The following is a 21677-nucleotide window of genomic DNA, read 5'->3' as shown; positions in this document are numbered from 1 at the left end:
AACTTTTCCAAGCAGGTTTTTACAGTATTGCCCAAATGTTGCTTTTAAAGAAATTAATCCCTGTTGTCCTGCATGTGATGGATGCCTCCTTCTCTTCACAGCAGACTTCCCTGGAGGCAATCCCTGTCACTTCCCTACCCAGGAACTGAATAGTTACACTTGAACATATCTTCTAACCTGCATTGCAAAGCTTAAAAAAGCTTTTCCAGGTGCTATTTCAAAGTCTTTTGCTGACACCTCATTAAAGAGCTTAGGGACCTTCCACTTTCCATACACAGTTCAGGAGGGCTGTTCATGACTTGCAATACGAGCTAACAGTGTTCTTCAACCTTTTTTTAATAGGCTGTCTCAAATCCCTGCAAATTTGAAGGAGAATAGGAGGAAAATCAAGTGCTGAGAAAAGGGGCTGCACTTATTGACCCTCCAGGGTGAAGCTGTAACCTCCCTCAGCTGACTTTGAGGATGGCCAAGGTAGTCAGGTTTCTTAGCAGCCTCCTTGTGAACCATCTGCCCTGGTCCCTGATCTGTTACTCAGGTGATAATCGAGGAGCAGCCACCCTTTGGTCAACATTTTATCGTACGATCGGGAGGGATTTGCCTTCCTGCATCCACACCCACACCTTTTATTCCTTTGCTGGTTGTGCATTGACAAAGTTATCACCCTGGAGCCCAGCCAGCAATTTAGTGTGTGCTATCAGCCTTCCTGCTTGAAGACTGGGGCAATTTTTGACACAGGCCAGGCTCCAGAGTCCCCAGGGAAGTCACATTTGCCTGAGACACTGGGTAAAACCTGCCTCACCAGTGGTTTTGGAGTTATACCAGAGATGAGGACTACCTGGGAGCAGGGGGTTTGAATTTGGGTGGTTTCACTGTTGTTTTTATTGTGGGCAGGATTGTCAAGGGCAAACGTTGCCGTGCTGAGTCACCAGTGCCAGGTCTGAGCAAAGGGTGAGAGATGCAAACAAAAGATGCTGGTCTGCAAGGTCAGGAAGGGTGGTTGAGGGGTGTTCTGTGTTTTGGAAACACCATACTAGGTAAACAGGCAGTAGAGGCTTTAATTGTATTGCAAGTTGCTTTGGGAGGAAGAACCTTTGTCCAGGGAACGGCTCTGAGAGTGAGACATGGGAACCATGAGCATTCACCTTGGTGGAGCCAAGTGCAGCTGGCCTGCAGCTCCATCAGGCAGATGTGGGCTGGGGGAAGCAGCAAAAATGCCTCAGGTGGCACTGAAGAGCTTTGGGTCTTTCTGACACAATTTGGTGCAGACCTAGCTGTCCTTCACTTCTTTCTGCAAAGCTCCTGAAGCCCTGGGGCAAATGCTCTGCAGCCCACAGCTTGTCTTTAGGACAACCCCTGGCAATGAGTGAGGAAATGTGGAAGTTACTGATCCTTAAAATGAACAGAAACACTGCTAGTTGTGCTGTTGGATGGTCCCAGGAGCAGATGCTGTAATGAACAATCTGCCAGGCTCTTCGTTGGAAAACTGCAGCCCTGTGCTGAGGGGAAGAGAATGCAATCATTAGAACCCTTAGGCAGCTCATAACATCATACTCCAAACCACCATTTGCTGCTAAACTGACACTGTGTCCAGAAATCTTACAATTTGTATAGATAAAATCTGAGATTCGGGAAAAGAAAGGGATTGCTCAATTATTAGGCAATTTCATAACAGGAACCTGTTTTGATACACTGACTCAGTTCTGAGGGAAAACAACAGGAAAACAAACACTCCTTTCATCAGCCTCCCCGTCCAGCAGGACGTGCAGGAATCAGCACAAAGGACGAGGTAAGGCACTAAAAAAGTCAAACCAGAGCAATTAATTTAGTTAAAAGCTCAAACAAGGAAGATGCCTAAGGACAAGAACATGCTTGGATGTGAATGACACCCATGAGACAGGAACTCCCAGCAACTGTGTGCGACGGGATTTCCAGCCTGCATGCCATTGCTAAGTGTCGGGGATGTTTGCAAATCTCTCTGAAAACTGAAGTTGTTGGTGTTTTAGAGGATGAGTGCTCTAGGACACTGTGTTGCTGTCAGAAACATGAGAGGTGGGCTGGATTGTTTTCCAGGAGGAGAATGGAGCAGCACTGCAGGTGATACCAATGGTACTTTTTGTAGTAGAATTAGCCAGGGAACGAGATTTTGGTGACCTGTATGACCTAAAGGAATGACGTGGCTGAGTGTATACACGGTTCTCACGTGCAGCTCGGAGGTTTTCCAGTCTCTTTGCTAGGTAATGTAAGGATAAATGCTGCCCCACTTCATCTCCTCTGACACCAGACATTGATTTCCAATGCCATCTGTGTCTGCTCGGGGCCAGGATGGAACAACCAACTCTGTGACAGTTGTCTGCCACTTTGAATGAGATTTTTTTTTTTTTTTTTTAAACCCGGCGAGTAAACAGCCCTTTGTGGGACAGCACCGCGGGCTTGAAAGGGCTGTTTTCATCTCGGAGGCATGAATGGCGTTCGCAGTTCATGATCGCTGTGTCGGACCCAGCACGGGGCCGGTGTCACCGGCAGGACGCGACCCTCTGCATGGGCGACAGCAGGAGATGCGAACAGATGTAAACGCCAGGGCTGGAGCCAGTGAGTCAGGGGTCTCTCTGAAGAATTCAGAGAGAAATCGGAGTGCAGGGGTTGAATTAAAGTATCTGGATGAATTGAAGTATATTAAGCTTCTCACACATAAAGCAGACATTTAAGTTAACAAGTTTTAGGGTGAGTTCTAATGCTTTTAGTAAGTGAAAGATTTCAAATGCCACAGTAGAAGTTCAAGTTCTAGTGAAGGTTGAAACACACTGATATCTTAATAGAGGCTCCAGGCCCACAGCTGTAACTTAGACATAATAGAGCTATAGCAAGGATATTGCTGACATTTCTTAGATAGAACAAGACAGATTGTATGTGTAGTTCTATATGTAACCTGGTGTGCTAAAAAACTGGAATTCTAATAGGTTAAGGAGTGGTGGTCTGAGTTTGCATCTTAGCTTGTTGGAAAAATCCTATTTAAGAGTTTGTGTTGGGGAGAGTTGGTGCTTTTAGCCCTTTGCTTATTGCCACTGCTTTGCCATTGCTTGTCTGCATTGTTTTGGAAGCTCCCACCCCCAAAACAACAACAACAACAACAACAACAACCAACAAAAAACCAAATAAAAAAAATCACAAACCAACAAAATTGAGCGTGCACACAGCAGCTTCCCACAGCTGTGGTGGTTTGGTTAAATTAATTAATTAATTAATTTGTTTATTTATTGATCATGGCTGTTTTAATGGCAATGGCAGAGGTTTGGGGATGTGCGTAGGGCTCCGACTGCTGTTGGAGATGCCGAGAGGGAAGAAAAACAAGAAAAAAAGGAGAAAACAAAAAAAAAAAACAAGAAAAAGAAAAATAAGAAAAAAAAATGAAAAGGAAAAAAGAAAACAAAAAGGGGGAAAACCAAAACAGAGCACGCACACAGTGGCTTCCCTTGGCTGTGATGGTTTGACTTATTTATTTATTTATTTATTCATTTATTTATTTATTATCACGGCTGTTTTAATGGCGATGGCAGAGGTTTGGGGATGCTGAGAGGGAGAAAAAAATGGAACAAAAAGGAAAAAAATAAAAAGAAAAGGAAAAAAGGATAAAAAAAAAAGGGGGGAAAAAAGGCGAAAAAAAGAGGAAAAAAAGAGAGGAAAAAAAAAAAAAAAAAGGCGAGGAGAAGAGCGAAGCTCGCCGGTCCGTCGGAGCGCGGCGCTCCCCGGGCCGGAAGCGGCGGCGCCCCCGGGCCCGCCCGTCGGGGCGGCCGCTCCCGGCTCCGGGAAGGGGCGGAGGGCCCGGCAGGTGCCGAGGGCGGCAGGAAGGCAGGGAGGGCAGCGGGAGGGACGGAGGATGGCGGCGGGGGACCCGGAGCAGGCGCGGTACTGCGGGCGGCTCTCCTACCTGTGCCTGAAGCTCTCGCTCATCACCTACTCCACCACCTTCTGGGTGAGCGCTGCGGGGCGGGGAGCGGGGACCGGCTGGGGATGGCACACCCGGGACAGGCTGGCCGGGATGTTCCCGTGCCTGGCACACCCGGGACAGGCTGGCCGGGATGTTCCCGTGCCTGGCACACCCGTGACAAACTGGTTTTGGCGGATGGGCACTCGCAAGGGTTGGGATTTTTGGCAGGTGCCAATGGTTGGTGTGCCCTGCAGGGGAGGTGGGCGATCAGAGCCTTTGCCCTTTCCTTGATTCTGCTGCCCGGGTGTGCCCTCTGCAGGGTGAGGCTGCCAGGCTCTGGGTTTACACCTGCTGCTCTCCTCCAGGTGTTTGGTGAAGCCGGAGAGTCCCGCTGATGGGTCCAGGTTATCACCGCTGGTTTCTGACGTGTTTTAAAGGGGATGGAAGGAGCCCTGAGTGCTCTTCGTAAGCACCGTGATTTTTAAGGTGCTTTTTTCAGGCTGGTGCTGATGTCGGAGGGTTTTTTCTCTCTGGCTTTTTCACTCCTAGTTTGGCTGCTCTGGTTTTGTCTGACACGGTATTTATATTTATAAAGCTTTTGCTTTGCAGCGTGGGAGAGGAGGCTCGATAGTGAGTGTCAGATTCCACCTCTGATTTAATGAACAAAGACTGAAATGCAAAGGGATCAATTGAGGCCTTTTGGGATTTCTTTTGTCTGCCTTATTAGACAAACCAACCCGTGGGTTTAGGCTCCTGATGCTCCCTGTGTTTTCCACAGCGATTGTGAGTTTCAGAGAAGGGAAATCGGAATTTGCTGCGTTATTCTTCACCCCCCCCTCTTTTTTTTTTTTTTTTTTTTTTTTTTTTTTTGCAGCGTTGTCAGCATTGCTGGTGGGATGCAAACATTCATCTGGTGGCACAGAAAGGGCCCTTCTGAAACCACCCTGGGAGGACAAAGCCTCTTTCAGGCAGCCCCAGGATTTTTATTTACTCTTTGTAGCCGCTCGCTCTGCGTTTTCAATGCTCTGCCCTCGTTTAGCAGCGAGAGCTTCCATTTGTTGGGAGAGACGGTTTGCTGTGGGAGGGGGGAGGAAGGGCAGGGAATGCCAGGGAATTGTTTTGGGCAGGCTGGCTCTGGGCAGCATCCTGCTGGCACTGGGACCAAGCACGTGCCAGGCTGTGTGAGGCTTGTGGGCTCGGAATTTTCTTTTATTCCAGCTGAGCCAAGCAGATCTCATCAGCTGTAAATGTCAGTTCTCTTTTCAGCACTGTTATTCTTGCAGGATTTTTAAAAAATTGTTATTATTCATTTTTCTCTGTTCTTGGTAAATGGAAGTAAAGCTTGGCGGTGGGAGTCGGTTTTCTTAATTTTGGGGTGGTTTGTGATGTTCTGCTGCTGGTTGGGGCTTTGACCTGCTGGATGCTGAGCTCATCTCATTCCCTCCCTGCTGTCCCTCTTGTACTTTATGAGTGATGAAGTCCCAGATTTGAGTCCCCAGGAATTAAATACCAGGCTTATCCAAAGCAGAAAGGAAATTAAAGCTTTGGAGGGGATGTTTGCTACAGGCCTTGAGTTCTTCCCCTGTCTCCCACAGAGCTTTTTAAAATCTAGCTGCAACTTTTCCAGACAACTCTTTTGCTGGAAAATTGGGCTGTAATGTGATTTTCTTGCCCAGCACCTCCTGATGAAGGTGCTGTTGTTGAGCTTTATTTGAGAAAAAGAACTGTATTACAGGGTTAAATCTTCTGCTTATAAAAAAAAAAAAAAAATAAACAAATACTGCTTCTTTCTCTTGGGAAAGCAGCTTGTGTGTGTGCAGAGAAATCCCCTGGTATTTGCTGGTGGATGGTCATTTAGTGTGAGTCAGGGCAGTTCATTTTTCCTCATACACAGCTGGAATTTGCCAAACTGGGAGCTGTTGTGAAGGATGCAGGATGTAAACAGTCCCTGTATCCATAAGGAAATGCTAATGTTGGCTTGGCCATATTAAAGGTTTAAAAGGTTTTTATTAAATGCTTAAGAAAAGAGGAGACAATGGATGCATAAATCTTGGAGGATGTGTATATAAAGAGGCTATATTTATATATTTATGTATCTTAAGCTCTTAAAATAGGAAGCATCTTGTATTTTACTTACAGGTACCTTTGAATCAACATCCCCCTGAAATGTAATGCTTTGATGAGAAAATTGTGGTTAAGAAAAGGACATTTCAGTAAAAAGTTCAAATCTTGAAATACCACTCTTCTGAAATTCTGATAATCCCTATCAAGCTTTAATACCTGTGGTTTACGTCCAGTGTTTCTTTCTTTTTTTTTTTTTTATTTTTTTTTTTTTTATTTAAACAAGAGATCTACCAGCCAAGAATTATTGTTGTTAATGGCACTTCAGTGTTTGCAGGAGAATCTGATTTTGGTGTCTCTAACAATTTGGTCAAATTTTAAATTTCTTTTTAGATAGTTTCAGTATATTTCCTTTTTATGGGTGAACTCTTCTGAGAATTTTCTGTCTTTGAATGACAAACTGGTGGCATCCCCTCCATACATAGTGTCATTATTCATTTCCATAGAAAATCAAGAACTTCCAGTAAGTTGCTATTTATTTTGAGATATCCCATAATTAAAAAAATATTTCAGTAGTTCAAACTTATAGTCATGTATCTCTCTAGCCCTTTGTCTGGGATATACTCTGTCATATGCAAAATTTAGAAGTGAAATTAAAAAATCAGAAGTGCAATTAAGAAGCACTGGTGTGCAGAGAGCAGACTCGTGTTTCCTGTGGAAATGTCAGCTCAGGAAAGGGGAATGTTGTTTATCAGTTTGCCAAAAAGGATTGATTTGTGTCTGCTCTCTTCCCTGATGATGTGTCTGGCCATTGGAGTCGGCAGGAAAGTTTTTCCACCACAATTTTTGTAATTAAATATTGCGGGCTATTTTTAATTTTAATTAATTCAGCATAATTCAAAGTGATTTGCAGCGCACTGTGGGTTTAATGCCAAATGATTTTGACTTAACTAATTACTTTGATTGAAATATCCTTACTTTGTTAAATGAAATATGCCTCTTCCTATTTTACTTGTCAGCTTTATCTGGTAGCTGCTCAAGAAAGTGACAGAATTTAAAATTTGATTGTTGGTTTTTTTTTTTAAAGCTTTTAATCTGGTGCCTTTCCCCTGATGGCAGGAGTTGAGATATAGGAAATAACTGTATTTACTGAGCCTAAATACAGTAGGAGCAGGGGACAGATAGGCTGTTTGCAGATCAGCTTAGAAACTGTGTTATGCCAGGGGCACAGATATATTTCTATATATTTATACACACAGACAGACACACAAAGGAGGGTCATATATGCTCATATATCTGATGTATGTGATCTCAGATGGATAATAAATTGCATTTCAGACAGTGACGTATATTTTGATTAGTTTAACCTCCAGAATGCTACAAAATGATGAAACATATTTTTGAAATGAGCAAGTTTCAATATTTTTTTTTTCAACTCACCTCTTTTTTCCCTTTAGTCTTGGAGGTTTTTTAATGTTTTTTTTTTAAAACCAAACTTCTGCTTTGAGTGTTTCATTGTTTATAGTGAATCCTGCAGTGAGCAGTGCCAGGCTCCTGTGTGCTCACAACCTCTGTGTTTACTGGGAGAAGGAATAACATCTGTGCTTTCCTGTTTCCCTTCCAGGTGATTGGAGCCCTGGTCCTCTCCGTTGGGATTTATGCAGAAATTGAAAGACAGGAGTACAAAACTCTGGAAAGTGCCTTTCTAGCCCCAGCAATCATTTTAATAGTTCTGGGCATTGTAATGTTCCTGGTATCCTTTGTGGGTGTTCTGGCTTCCCTGAGGGACAATTTGTGCCTTCTGCAAGCAGTAAGTGTTGGGATTTTATTCCTGGTTTTTCTCTGAAAAGGTGAATTTTAGGGAAATTCCTGTGGTTGCAGGTGGAAGTTGCACATGTGACTAATCAAAATTAAAGAGTGCAAACTTTGTTTTCATAGAGTTTGGGTTGGAGGGGAGCTTTTAAAACTCCCTTGCAATGAGCAGGGACACCTTTCACTAGACCAGGCTGCTCAAAACCCAGCCCAACCTGTCCTTGTCATGTCCAGCCTCACAAAATGCTGAAAATGTGTTTTGTTAGGGAGGGCAAAGCCAGAAATAACCATGGATTGTGAAGTTATACTGGAATTTTCCCCACTTTTCCCACTGAGCGTGGTGCTGTGTCGGATGCTGGGAACATTTTCTGTTCCCATTCTGGTAGCAAACCCAGCTGGATATTCAACAAACAAGTCCCTGATCCCAGATTTGGCAGGAGAAAAGATAAATTCACCTGTCTGGTGAATTCCTGACACTGAGTTATGCACAGGAGTTACAGCAGCTTTCAGAGGAAAGCATTAGGGATTATTTCCAGACAAGGCATCATAAAACTTCACTCCATCTGATGGAGTTCATTGTTACACAGCAGACCTGAATTTGCTTAACACCCATCTTTTTATGCCTGAAGGATTGGAAAAAAACATGTCAAGGAAAAAAAAAAACCAACATGCTGCAGCTCTCTCCCAGTGCAGTGGATTTCTCCATGATTTTCACATTTTGCACACGTGGCTGTGTGTGAGTGCATTTGTGAGCACAGCTAAATAAATTTGGGAAGCAGCACACAGAATTTTGCTTTGATTTAGCACTGGCAGTGTGGTAAAAAGTGGTTTGGATTATCTTAAGGTGTGCTGCTTTATCCACTCACTGAAAGGTAACAGGTTTTGTAGGAAGCATCAAAACATGGAGTGTGGTGTGGTTTGTAGCAGTCCATCAAAATCCTTCCCTGGAATGCTGTGGTGGGAAGGAGTGTTTTGGCAGGATAATTGCATCTAATGGTTTTGAATCCATTCAGAGCAGAAAAATAATGTGCTTGCCAGTTGGGCAAAACCCAGAATAATTTAAGTGAGGAAAGAAACACTTTCTCGTGGCATTGACAGCTTTATAAGAACAAACCCATCATTTTATATTTTCTTTTAAATTGCCATGCTGAAAGCCAAGTCTATTGGCAGTTGAATGCTAGACTTAAGGGAACTAATGAAGGAGTAATTGGAGTTCTGTCTAGTGAGTCACTTGCTCTGTTTTCCTGCAGTTCATGTACATCCTTGGCATCTGCTTGCTGATTGAGCTGACAGGTGGAGTGGTGGCCCTGATCTTCAGGAACCAGGTGAGCTGCTTGCTTCAGGTTTGATGTGATCAAACAACAGCTAAATAACAGCTAAACAACAGCTAAATAACAGCTGTTCAGGTTGTCACTCATTGATGGAGCTCTGGGGACAGAATGATGAGGTTTGTCATCATTCTGGAGCTCAATTCCAGGTTAAAGAACTTGGAGAAAATCTGGTGGCTACAAATGTGCAGCACAGGCAAAATGAGTTTCCAGCTCTTTGTGGATGACAAAATGTTTTTTTTTTTTTTCTGTTTTGCCATCTGGGTCTGACTGCTAATTTGGGAAGTTTCCAGATGGGTTTGGAGAATGTTGGTTTTCAGTGGCCAAAAATGTTTTGCCTCACTTAAAGGACAGCCCTTCCCTACCCACATCCATAAGCAACTTAACTAATTTATATAGGACATTCCATCATTGACAAGCATGCTGTAACTTAAACCCCTGATTTTTCTGCACAGAAAGCATCAGACTTTTTTTTGTTTTGTTTTGTTCTTTTAGTTAGAAATGCTTTAAAACATAAATGTATTGTATATGGCAAGCACTAGATGTCTATGTTTCCATTTATAGCAGGACAGCTACACTTAGGGACAGGTTCCATCCCTTGTTTTTCAAAGTTAGTGGAGAATTTTGGGTTTGTATGGGGAGAACAAGGAAGTATTTATGGAAGCTTTTGATAGTAGCCTGTTTGTTTTGCCTGTCATGTGCATTTTTTCCATTTCTTTCTCTGCTTCCTTTTCAAATCTGTAGAGTTTAAATGAGGTTCTTGACCAGTTAGGAGGGTCCTGTATTATTTCTTATCACTGATATCATCTCATCCTTTTTGTTCTGGTTAGTTTGTAAGTGTGCAGTGTGTAATACTGGGAAGATGAGTGGGTGTATTTCAGGTTTTCTGACCTGTGAGTCTTTCACTTTCTCCATATCAGCAGCTGGATTGAAAGGAAAGTTGTTGCATTCTGGCTGTGATTAGTCCCTGTTTTTGCTGTGATAAAATTTGTTTTTAACCAGTGTTTAGTTTTTTCTCTAAAAAAAAAAAGCAAAAAAAAGCCTTTTGTGCTCATCAGTTGCACTTGTCACTTTAACCTGCTCTTCTAATTCTGTGCCCATTGTGCAACCCATGGATCTTGTTTTCCTTTTGCTTTGCAGACAATCAAATTTTTGAATGATAACATTAGAAGAGGGATTGAGAATTACTATGATGATTTAGACTTCAAGAACATCATGGATTCTGTTCAAAAGCAGGTTTGTTGGTTTGTTTTTTGTTTTTTTTGTTTTTTTCCCTTGGGCTAACTCAGCAGCAGCTTTGAGTTTTTCCAGTGATGTGACAATCAAGTTGTTGCTGAGAGGGATGAGATCTTGTGTGTCATCTCTGATGGTGCTGTACTAAGCTCAGGGCTCATCCAACATTCCAGCTGGCATTTTAAACCCTCTTACATCACTGCAAAAAGGCAGGGCCAAAATGCAGCTTTTTTTCGGCAGGTGCAATTCAAATGCTCAAGGTCAGATCTTGCAAACCTGTAGGTTTGTGGTGGCCCCACAGCTGGATTCAGCCTAAATTCAGCCCAAATTCAGCCTACATTCAGCCTAAATTCTACCTGTGGTCTTACACTCTGGCTGATCCAAGAGGTTGAGAAGCTTCTTGTTAGCAGGAGGCTTTGGATAAAGAGAAATGGATAAATAGGTGACATTTAGTCTGCTCCAACCTGAGCCTTTGTGTGGCTGCTGGAGGGCACAGAGCTCTTTAATAAGGTGGTTACTGGAAGGAAACACCACTGGAAGAGTGTCTACCTGTAATTAAAATTCACAAAATGTGGTGAGCCCAGCTGGGCATTACTTAATGGCACGTGGGGTTGACTCACAGCCTTTTTTTATTTTAATAAGGCTGGTCTGTTGAAATGTTTATTGGGTTATTGAAGAGTTCTGCCATGCAGCTCTTTGTAGGAGCAGCAAGAAATGTTCAGAAATGTGATGTCAGGGTCCATGTGCTGTGCATGACCATGCCAAGTAATGTTATTAAAAAAAAAAATTGACTTAGGAAGTGATACATGTGTTCTAGGACATCGTTATGGAGATGGCAGCTGGATTTGAAAAACAAATTCAGCATGGAAAGTCTGTCAAAAGCAGACCATCCTGAGGAAATTTTGTCATTGGGCCTCATAATGCTTTAAAGTTTCCATGCACTGCCCAAAATTAGAGATTCATACAGCAAGTGTACATTAGTGATTAAATGGGCTCCTCCTTTTCCCTCAGTTTAAATTATAAAGTGAATATTTATATTAAGTCAGTGTAAACTTAGAGTATTCGTTTGCCCAGCTTTCAGTTCTTCTAAATTGCACCCACAGTGTTTTGGTGAGATTAATTTATGCCCTACAGCAATGTTTTTGTGTTTTAGATCCAGTTGGAAATGTAGTCATAATCCTTAAAGCAACTGCAGAGGTGGATTACAGATCAAGGTAGAGTCAGTGTACAAACACTGCTTAATGATGTCCAGGGCTGGAGAGAGAATTTTTCAACTCAGAAAAGAAGGGAGGTGAAACTTGGCACCAAGTACTTTGCTCTGGCACCCTGGCTTTTAAAATTGTTGTATTCTTACTTTGTTTTCTACTTTTTCAAAGAATTTAAGGTACAAATTAATTTTTTACTTTTCCTTTTGGAATCATAGAACCATTTAGGTTGGAAAAGACCTTTAAGATCATTGAGTTGTGTGTCTTTTTTTTTTTTTTTTTTTTCCTCTTTCCAGTTTAAGTGCTGTGGTGGGGAGGATTATAGAGATTGGTCCCAAAATGTGTACCACAGCTGTGCAGCTCCAGGACCACTGGCTTGTGGGGTGCCCTACACTTGCTGCATCAGAAATAAGGTAAGTCCTGGCATCTCTTAAAAAAGGTGCCTGACTTTAGGAATCTGGGGTAAGAAGGGAAGGAAAATGGGGCCTTTCCTCCCCTAATGGATCTGTGGGTCTTGACAGCTTGAAAGGGAGAAAATAATGGATTGGATGTGTTGGCTCTGTTCCATTTTACTGCCCCACTTCCCAGCCCCTGAAGGGATGGTGGGAGCTCCACTAATCTCATGACTCACCTGAACCTGCTTAAAATTCAGTTTTGCTGGTGTTTTCCCCAGGGTTTGCTGCTGTGATGTGTGAACTGAAAACCAAACAAAATTATCTTATCATCTCCAGAACAATCCAAAAATGTGGGCAACTGACCTCAGGGTCAGGGCATGGGTATGGGTCTGCCCCAGCCTATCCTTGAAAACTAAAATCCTGGAAGGACTGAACCAGTTTCTCAGTCTGTGATGAGCTGGTTCTAACTGGTGCTGGCAGAACTAGGAGCAGGCATTGATTTTCATGCAAATGTGTTTTAATGAATTCTGTAATTCACTGCTCTTCATTAGAGGGATGCACATAATGCTGGATTTGATAAAGAACTATTCCTCAACTGCTCCAGTGCAGGCAGTCCCAGCCTTGATGGGTTTTGGTCTGAACATGAGACAGAGAGAGTGGGTGTGTAAGAGCAGAGCTCATGGTGGATATCCTGCCCTTTTAACATCTACCTTGAGCATGGCTGTTCAATTAAAAAAAAAAAAAAAAAAAAAAAAGAAAGAAGAATAGATGCAATAGATTTACTCTCAGGAGCCAAAGCTGGGCAATTTGAGTCTTGGGTGTTTGAGGGAAAGAATCTGCAGCTGGATGGAGCAGAGCAACTCAGGATTTTGCCTTCAGGAAAGGGAAAAAAAATCTTCTCTGTGGAAAAAGGGGAGGTGTATTCACTGACAGCTGGGGAGGGGGGAGATTAGGCTGCCTGCAGCCCACAGAGTGGGCTCAGGAAAGTGAGTTGGAAGGCAGGGAGAAGCCCTGAGCTGGAGTGTGGCTCACCCAGGTGCTGCAGGAGGTGAGGCTGTGCAGCAGGGAGATGCTGTGCACTCCTGCCTGGGGGGAAAAAACAGGCAGGAGATGCATCAATCTTGTGTGTTTGACAAATCCTTCCAAATACAGGCTGGTTTCTGTCCTGGAGAGCTACAGATATGATTTGTGATTACTCATGGGCTTTGTAGTCATGGAAAACTCCTGCTAGTGTCAGTGCCTGGATTCTGATCCTCTGTGAAAGCCTCCTGCTAACACAAGCCAGCTCCTACTGGGGGGGCTCCAAAGGAGCCATGTTTAAGTCAAATTATTTATTAAAGACTTACACTAGTGCAGCAGATAGAAATTAGTCCCAAGTGCCTTTTAATCCTCTGTTTCCAATGGGTTTATCTCATGTGTGCGTTTGCTTATGCCACGACATCCTGTTGGCAAATTCTGTGTTTAAAGTTAAGAGATGGGACTGCATTCCTTGTGGTCACATATTTTGGGAGTGACCACGTGGAACTCTTCAGCAGCTTTGGGAACATGGAGTCACTCACAGCCAGCACAACATGCTAATATTGACATTGACTTCCAAGTGTATTTATTATCTGTGGTTGGTACATGGGCACACAATTTCCCAATAATAGTCCAAGTTTTTCCTTCTAGGAATGTGTAAAATCTTGTGTGTTAAAGCTGAGAGCCCAGCTCTTTGGGGGCTTTAAAACTTCTCATTTTCCTCCATGTCTTTGGCTTTGTTCGGTGCTTCCTTTGATGCCAGTGGGTTTTTACATTGGGTGAATTTTGAGTGTTATTTTCAGGTTGGCTTTTCCAACTGTGGAACTTTTCCTTCTGTGGAACCCACAGAAGGCATTACAGAAAATAAGCTGGTAATCAGCGCTGAATGCAAGCACTCAGTCTCTTTTAAATATATGGGGTTTATATTCATGTCTATAATGGTATTGTATGAAAATTGTGATTAATTTGGTCTTGTAAAAAGTGTTCATAAATTGAAAGTTATTTGAAACTGAAGATATTTCTGAGCTTGTGTTTGTCTTGGCATGAAGGGAGTGTTAACCCCTGGTTTTAGTAATAAGGTGTGTTAAGTTATTAAGGCTTTGAAAGGAAATCCAGCTGTTCATTCTGTGGAAACAGCTGTGCCACACAGCTCTGTCACAGCTCACATTGGTGTTGTTGGATAGAAATGGTTTCAGATGTCCTGTGACACACTGACAATACTCATTCCTCTAAAATCATGTAGAGCCCTAACTAAATCTGACACTGGGGCTGCTGGGATGAACTGGTGTTGGACTGGGGAATTTCCCTGCCATGGCTTTTGTATGAGCTGGGTGGACACAGAGTAAAAACAATAGTTTTGTGATTTTAGTTCCCTGCTCCAGTTCATATTTGTTGTTTTCTTTTCAGACAGACATTATAAACACCATGTGTGGATACAAAACCATTGACCAAGAGGTAACAGTCATGGCAGAGGGTGCTGCTTCTCTGCTTTTCATTTGGTCTGTTATAAAAGTGTTTTCTGTGTGCTTTGATCTGCCAGGCAGTAAAATCAGCAATTAAAACGGTTCTTTTTTTTCCTGGAATAATTTCCATATATGAGGAAAAACTAATCTTGTTTGATTAGTGTTTCTTCCCTTCTTTGTATTTTCCATGATTCCTTGTTAGTTGACAACTTCCCTGAGCTAATTGCAGTAGTAGTACTTAAAAGCCACAGTTTCTCACTGAGTAAAATTTGCCTTGATAAAACCAGGTGTTGTATTTTAAAGACTATAATAGGTATTCCTGGAAGAGCAGCGGGACTTCCCTGGTTGTGTTGGATGCCTTCTCCTCCTGCCAGGAGTGGGATGGAGCTTCCTCCTTCATCCTTCCCCAGTCACTGGGAGCAGCCCAGAGCAGACACTGCCAGCTCGAGGCAGTGATGGCAGAGTGATTAAGGAGGGAAATCAGTAATTGGATCTGCCCCGAGTTCCCCACTCCTGGCTTTGGAACGCTGGGATGAGGCTGGGCGGGGGCAGCTCCTCTCCCCAGCTCATTTGAGGCACTTGGAGCACAATGCCAGCCTCGGTTGTTGCTTTTTGGGATTACTGGTTATCTTTAAATACGGCTTGCCTTCATTTAGGTTCATTGATTTGTGGCTTAATCACCTGAACGCTCCAGCCGGGCTCTGACAGGGAGCACTTCAGCCTCTGCTTAACCTTGCCCCATTCATCTGCTTAGGACCCTCTGCAGCCTCAAGTGCTTGCTATATTATGGGCTGGGGTCACAGAGCAGCACAGCTTGCAGGACTGAATCCAAAATCCTCTTGTTCCTCTCCTTTTTAGGGTCTTTTTGCAGAGCACTTGGCCCACAATTTATATTTTCCTGCTGCCACGTTTTCAACTTGGAAGCAGAGATGAAGGCTAAAGAGAGACTTCTCTGCTTTCCAAGTGGTCCTAAATGAGAATTGTTGTGTTTCTTGCTGAAAAACAGCTGCAGCAAACAGGTTTAAGGGAATGCAATAATTTACTGGGGTGTAGAATAATGGAGAGTGATTTGTTGAGGTGTAGCTTTACAGCAGAGTTTCTGATGAGGTCTGTGCTCAGCTCAGAGGGTTTAAAGGCAAACCAGGTGTGGCTGCCCGAGTTCCAGGGGTGTCCCACTCCTGTTGTCCCCTCCCTGTGGTGTTTTGCAGCGCCTGAGTGTTCAGCACATTATCTACGTCCGGGGCTGCACCAACGCCGTGCTCATCTGGTTTTTGGACAACTACACCATCATGGCTGCTGTGCTGCTGGGCATCCTGGTGCCCCAGGTAGGAGTTAATGTGAGAGGCAACACCTGCTCTGTGGGTGTGTGCAATCTCATTTGGCTGTAATTTTGGGGTTTAGCATAACTGGTAAGCTGGGTTGGCATTCCGGTGAGGCAGGGGTTTGGTGAGGTAATCTGCTTTTCCTTGGGGGTTTTTTTTGGGTTTTTTTTTTGAGTTGTTGAGTGGGGCTCCCTTCCCTTGGCAGTTCGTGGGAGTGCTGCTGTCCTTGCTGTACATCACCAGGGTGGAGGACATCATCACAGAGCACAAGCTGAGCGAGAGCCTGTGGGAAGACGTGCGCCCCCGAGCCGCCCCCGAGCGCTCCAGAGCTGACTGCTGCATGTGCTACCCGGGGTGACCTGGGGGCCCAAAGTGCAGCTGGAACCAGGAAAAACAGCAGCTTTTATCCCTGCTGGCTGCTCCAGACTGTGGGGTCTGCTGGGTGAGAGCCAGGGCACGGCAGAGGGGCTGCCCTGGGGGGTCTGTGGATCACTGCATCTCCTTCAGAGTGATTGCTGAGCCATGGCACAGCCAGAAAAAAAAAAACCCACAAAAAAACTGGAGAGATTTGGAGGTCGATTTCTAGGATTTCTTTGCATCTCATGTATATGTTTGTCCTTTTCCAGCTTTATTTTTTCCCTCCTTCCGGAGAGATTTCTTACAGATCGACGTGGTGGATATTAAACACATTAATATTAAACATGTTTAATATTGGTTTGATCATGGGGTTTTGTGCTAATCATGGTGAACTTGCTGACAATAATGGATGTGATGCTGATCACTTTCATTGCTCAGTCTTCTGTGCCTTTTAATAATGGGGCAAATGCCAATGTCAAATCAGTCAGGTAATGCTTGATCAATTTTTTTAATGCAGTTTATTACTGTCTGTCTTTTTGTACAGGATGTTTTGAGTCTTGGATGTACTGTATTTTTCCCCCTTTAGTAAATTAACTAGGTGATTGATGACTTTATATTTTTTTGCAGTTCTGTATGTCGAGATGTTTCTAAAATTTACTGTCGAAATAAAAACAATGAGTCGTTTTTCTTAAAAAAAGAACATGGGTTTTGTTTGAAATTATTTTTATTTTCTTATGTAGGCTGAGCCTGTCCCTCAAATACTGAATCAAAAGGCAGGAGTAGCAGGAGCTGTGATTCTGAATCTGAACATCTCTGCCTCCCTTGCTTCTCTTAGTCCATCAGGAGCTCTGGGGTTTTTGTTGCTGTTCCTTTGTCCTGAGCATTTCTCTGCAGTCTCTCCAGCCCCAGCCAGGCCTGCAGGCAAAATGCAAAACCTAATTATCATATTTCAATTAAACCAAAGTCAGGATGACAATAAAGCAGGTTTATATCCTGTATATAAATCTCTGATTTTCTGAGCACTCTGCTAAGAAAAACAGGGCAACATCTGATTTCATTCTTTCCTTGCTGCTTTTTGTTGTTTATTAAAAAAAAAAAAAAAATTCTTGTCCTGGTCATTTTTTCTGCTTTCTTCAAAACTCAGCATTTGCTGCTTAACTCTCTGTCTCCACCAAGAATTTCTGAGCAAACTTTGTGAGTTTCCAGGAGCCAGAAAAGACTCACCCAGTTCTTCAGTGTTCCTGATGATTTCTAGGGAGAGATCCCAGTCCAGCATGGGCAGCACAGCACACTCTAGTGTTGGACCCTGCTACTACTTATTTAATTTTACCCAAATTTTCCTGGACTCTGCCTTGAATGATGTGTTTTGGTAAGTTGAGAAGCAAGGTGTGTTTTAAGGGTGGATTTTTTGTGTAGAAAGAGGAAGGAGGGACAGCTTGGTAGGATGGAGCTGACTGCTGGGGAAGGGTGGGAAAATTGAGGCTGAAGTTGGTTTGTAGCAAAGACTGGGCTGGGGAAGAGGGAATGACAAAGGTAGTTGTCCTTTGATGACAAAAGTATTTTTTTTTTCCTAGTAATGTTCTATAAAGCCGAGAAACCAGGAGGTGGCAGAAGCCACTGTGGTTAAATTGAGGTGGTTTAAATGAAATGGAGTGAATATTTTGGGATACAAGAGAGCAGTTATCCCTTCAGAATAAAATTTGTGGGCTGTGAATTTTCAGCCACCCCTGGTGTTATTCACCCTGGTGCTTGAGTGGGAGTGGTGTCAACCTGACAATCACAAAGTAAACCCTGTGTGATTTTGTTTAATAAGTGATGGATTCAAAAACTACTGACTCTTCCCATTCCCTAGGATCTGAGAAAATTAACTTTTGGTTTTACAAAAACCAGGCCATGGTGACTGGAGGAAGGGATGATGCCTATTGGGAGGTGGCTGGAGGAGAGGGATGCAGCAATTCTCTGCTCAGCTGCCTTCTCCAGAGAGCTGATGAGAAAATCATCTTCAGATGGGTGAAGAATGCTGATCTAATTTAATCCCTGTCCTCCTGACAGGAGCAGCCACAGCTGTGACCTGCTGCTCACAGATGCATCCTTCACCTGATTTAAGAAAATATTCCTTAAAAGACTGAGGCAACACTACCAATTCCCAGATTATTCTGTGTGTGTAACTTGAACTATGAGCTGCCAGTGGTTCCTGCTTTCCACCACCATTCAGAAGAAGAGATTTACCTCTCTATTTCATGATGCCACAGATGCACTTGGTGAGCTGGAGCATCGCGCAGTTCCTGCCGTATCTGCTGCTCGGGAAAAACCTTTAATTAGCGCAATCCGGAGGAGAAAAGCCGGGCAGATCTCCCTCTAGTGGTGCGGATCCCTCAGGCACTAATTAAATCTCTGGTCGCTGGGAATTCAAGCTCTGTGTCCATGCAGCACCAGAGTTTCTTCTTTTCTCTGTTCCACTCCTTTGTGCGGGCACAGCTTCCAAGGAAATCCTTTGATAGTGCCAAACCTCTTCAGGGATTACCAGGAATTATTATTACCTTCATTCCTTGGAGGTGGGATGAGCTAATTTCCCCCTGATGGGGAAAAACATCAGTGTTTGAGATGTAAAAACTATTTAGCTAAGAGTTGTTTTGTAGATTTCATTAGGACTTCCCAGCGTTTGTGACTGTTCTGCACCAGCTGATTATTCAAAGGATCTTGAGTGGGTTCACTAATTGATTTTTGGTAAGGAATAATGTGTTGAGCTGCAGAGGGCAGGTGATCCCACTTGCTGGGATCCTGTGGGCTGTGCTGGGCCAGGGAGATCACCTCAACCACCGGAACACCAGTGGGTTTGTTTTGCATCCTCATTTCATGTCTGTGCCTTCTGGGGGAGGGAGGGGGAGAGGGCAGCATCTTCATCTTGCTGCTGTTTGTCTTGTCAAAATCACATTCAGTGCATGATGCTGCTTAAAAGTGACACGGCTCCATCTGTTTGTGCATTTGGGATAAAAGTTCTGCTGGGTTTGAATTTAGCTCCTGGCCTGAAGTTTCTCTCTGTCCAAGGGATGGAGTTTTGCCCCACAGCAGCATTCAGAGCCCTCTGCAAAGGCAGCTGCCAAATGCCCTCAGCAAAGTGGGGTTTCCAGGGTGCTCCTTTGAAGGAGCTGCTTTTTTTTTTTTTTTTTTTTTTTTTTTTTTCCTGTGGAAGGTTTTATCTTTGATGAAGAACTGAAAGTTGCTGTCCTGGAAAGGAGAAGAGTGGCTGTATGAGTCAGGGAACGTGATCCTCTGGAAAATTGGCCAAATCTGTGGTGGAAGGGGAGAAGATGCAGGCAAGGAATTTCTGTGTGAGTCCCAAAACCTTGTCCCTCCTGATCAGCAGAGCCTGCAGGAAGTGTCCCTCAACCCAAGGCCATGGATCAGGCACAAGTGGTCCATCCTTTGATATCTCCATCTTCCCATCATTTGGTATTTCCTAAAATATTGTTAATTCTGCAGGAAAGGGAGCTGAAATATCCAAGCCCCCCCAAAGAGCTCCATCTCTGGGTTTAGCTCACTTCCCAGCCAGCTGTTAGCTTATTTATATTACAACATTATATAAAATGCATTTGTGCTGCTGAAAGCACCTGAGGGAACTCTAAGGAATGCTCTGTCTTAGCCCTGGGCACGCCAGCCCCCCGCCCCAATTATTGCTGGGTGTCGCAAAAGACATTGAAAAGCAAGGAGGAGAGCTGTGAAGAGGGTCATTTTAGTGCCTCTTTCTCTCTTCTTCTTCTTCTTTTTTTTTTTTTTTTTTTTTTTTTTTTTTCTCTCCTCCCCCCTCCGAGAAGGAAGTTAGAAAAGCAGAGCCCTCAAAGCCGCATTGAAAGGGTGACAGAGACGGGATAATGTGTAAGACTGAGGGAAGGAATCTCAGAGCACTCGCCACGGTGTTTTAATGATCTGTTAACAATTGCCCCTTTCAGGGGAGAACATATGGTAGATGGTTTGCTTTTTTTTTAAAAAAAAAAGGACAAAAAAAAGAAAAAAAAAAAAAGAAATTACTTCAGGAACTTAAACGATGGTGGAAAATAGTGGGGATTAGGGTGAAGAGCTGGGGGAGGGAGGCATAGCCCCCGGACTGAGGGGGTGTCAGATGATGAGGGGGTGTCAGATAATGCATCCCTGAGCACGGGGGCTTTGCTGGAGCCAGGGACCCCAAAAAACGCTGGTAGTCAAAATGAGCAGGGTGCTGCCAAACCCAGGAAGCTGCAGGGACCCTTCAGGACATGGGCTGGAGCATCCCCCCAGGATGCTCAAGGCCACAGGGCTGGTCCTGCTCCCCTCCCTGCAGCTGGGGCAGATGGTGACAGTGCTCTGGCTGCACGCAGGTGGCCAGTGCCTCCAGGTTTCCCTGCTGTTACCTGCCGTGGGATCATTGCCTCTCCCACTGCAACCTGCTGGCACGAGTTTAAATGGCCAAAATCACACTGGTGGTGGGCTGGGCTGCAAACAAACTGCTGGATTACAGCTGCAGTTTGTGTGAAAATACATTGATTTTTTTTATTTAATGTTGCAAATACATGATTTTTTTATTGAGATACAGGAGCCTGGCTGGGTGCTCAGCTTTACAGAGGTCCTGGCATGGGCTGTGCTGCTTGTGGGATCCCCAGGTTCATTATACACCTGGACTTGGGGAAGCAGATGGTCCCGTCTGGATATAAAATCGTGTTCTACCCTGCACTGTGGTGGTGCAGGGCAGGAGAAGGCTCCAAATCAAAGGTTAGGAGTGTGGCAGATGGAGCCCAGTGCTGGATGAAGGGTTGGGAGAGGGGTGCAGGCATGGAGTGTGTGCAGCTGGGGAAAGCTGCACAGGGACACCAGTGCAGCATGGACCAGAAGGGGGATGCAAAAATGTGGGGAAGGGAGCAAGGGAATGGCAGAACTAGAGCAGAGAAGGGATGATGCTTCCTGAGACTGAAAGAAGGGAGAAGATGGGAAGAGATGGGGTCATGCACTGGGGGTGTGGGTGTTGCAGGGATGGGTGTGGTGGCCACAAGTGCATTAAACCCTGTGGGCCAGTCATCACAGCACTGAAAGATGACAAATGTGGATGGCTCAGCTGAAAACAGCAATGGGAGGGTCATGAACCAGTCACCAGCAAGTGTGTGAGTGGGAAATATCAGTGGGAAAACATCCACACCACAAGTTTGAGTCATGAAACACCAACATCTCTTCTGGAAGAGGGGTTTGACTTGAGCAGTGACCCCTGCACCATGCTGGGCACATCTCTCTGTGGTGGCAGCGACCTGGCACCAAATTCAGTGAGCAAATAAGGGGTTAAAGCCCACCCCCATCTTGCCCTGTCTCATGCTGGGGGCTTTGGTGAAGCTCTGTAGGGGGGTGAGAGGTGTGTGAGTCCATCAGGTCACCTCTACCCTTTTTCCCAGATGGGACAAGGTATTTCCTTCCAAACTCCTGTTCTTTAGCAACTTTTTCACTTCTCAAAAGCCAGCTCTGGTGGATTCTGATGTGTTCAAAGTCTGACTTCTAAATCAAGAGAGGAAAGCACATCTTTAATTATTTTTGGAGGCC

The 21677-nt window shown here is 44.2% G+C and overlaps 1 protein-coding gene across 1 annotated transcript; it reads left to right on the top strand.

The window, feature by feature from the left end:
- The first annotated feature begins 3738 nt into the window (after positions 1 to 3738).
- TSPAN15 (tetraspanin 15) lies at positions 3739 to 16818 on the top strand. Its single transcript, XM_079313013.1, has 9 exons — positions 3739 to 3826; positions 3866 to 3970; positions 7611 to 7796; positions 9049 to 9123; positions 10267 to 10362; positions 11861 to 11977; positions 14384 to 14431; positions 15648 to 15764; positions 15967 to 16818. Exons 2-9 carry the CDS (start codon positions 3875 to 3877, stop codon positions 16117 to 16119), a joined length of 888 nt encoding a protein of 295 aa, XP_079169139.1. The 5' UTR covers positions 3739 to 3826; positions 3866 to 3874; the 3' UTR covers positions 16120 to 16818.
- The last annotated feature ends 4859 nt before the right edge of the window (positions 16819 to 21677 follow it).

Source organism: Erithacus rubecula, assembly GCF_903797595.1.
Source record: "Erithacus rubecula genome assembly, chromosome: 9".
Lineage (NCBI taxonomy): Eukaryota > Metazoa > Chordata > Aves > Passeriformes > Muscicapidae > Erithacus > Erithacus rubecula.
This window is presented reverse-complemented; position numbering and strand designations above follow the sequence as displayed.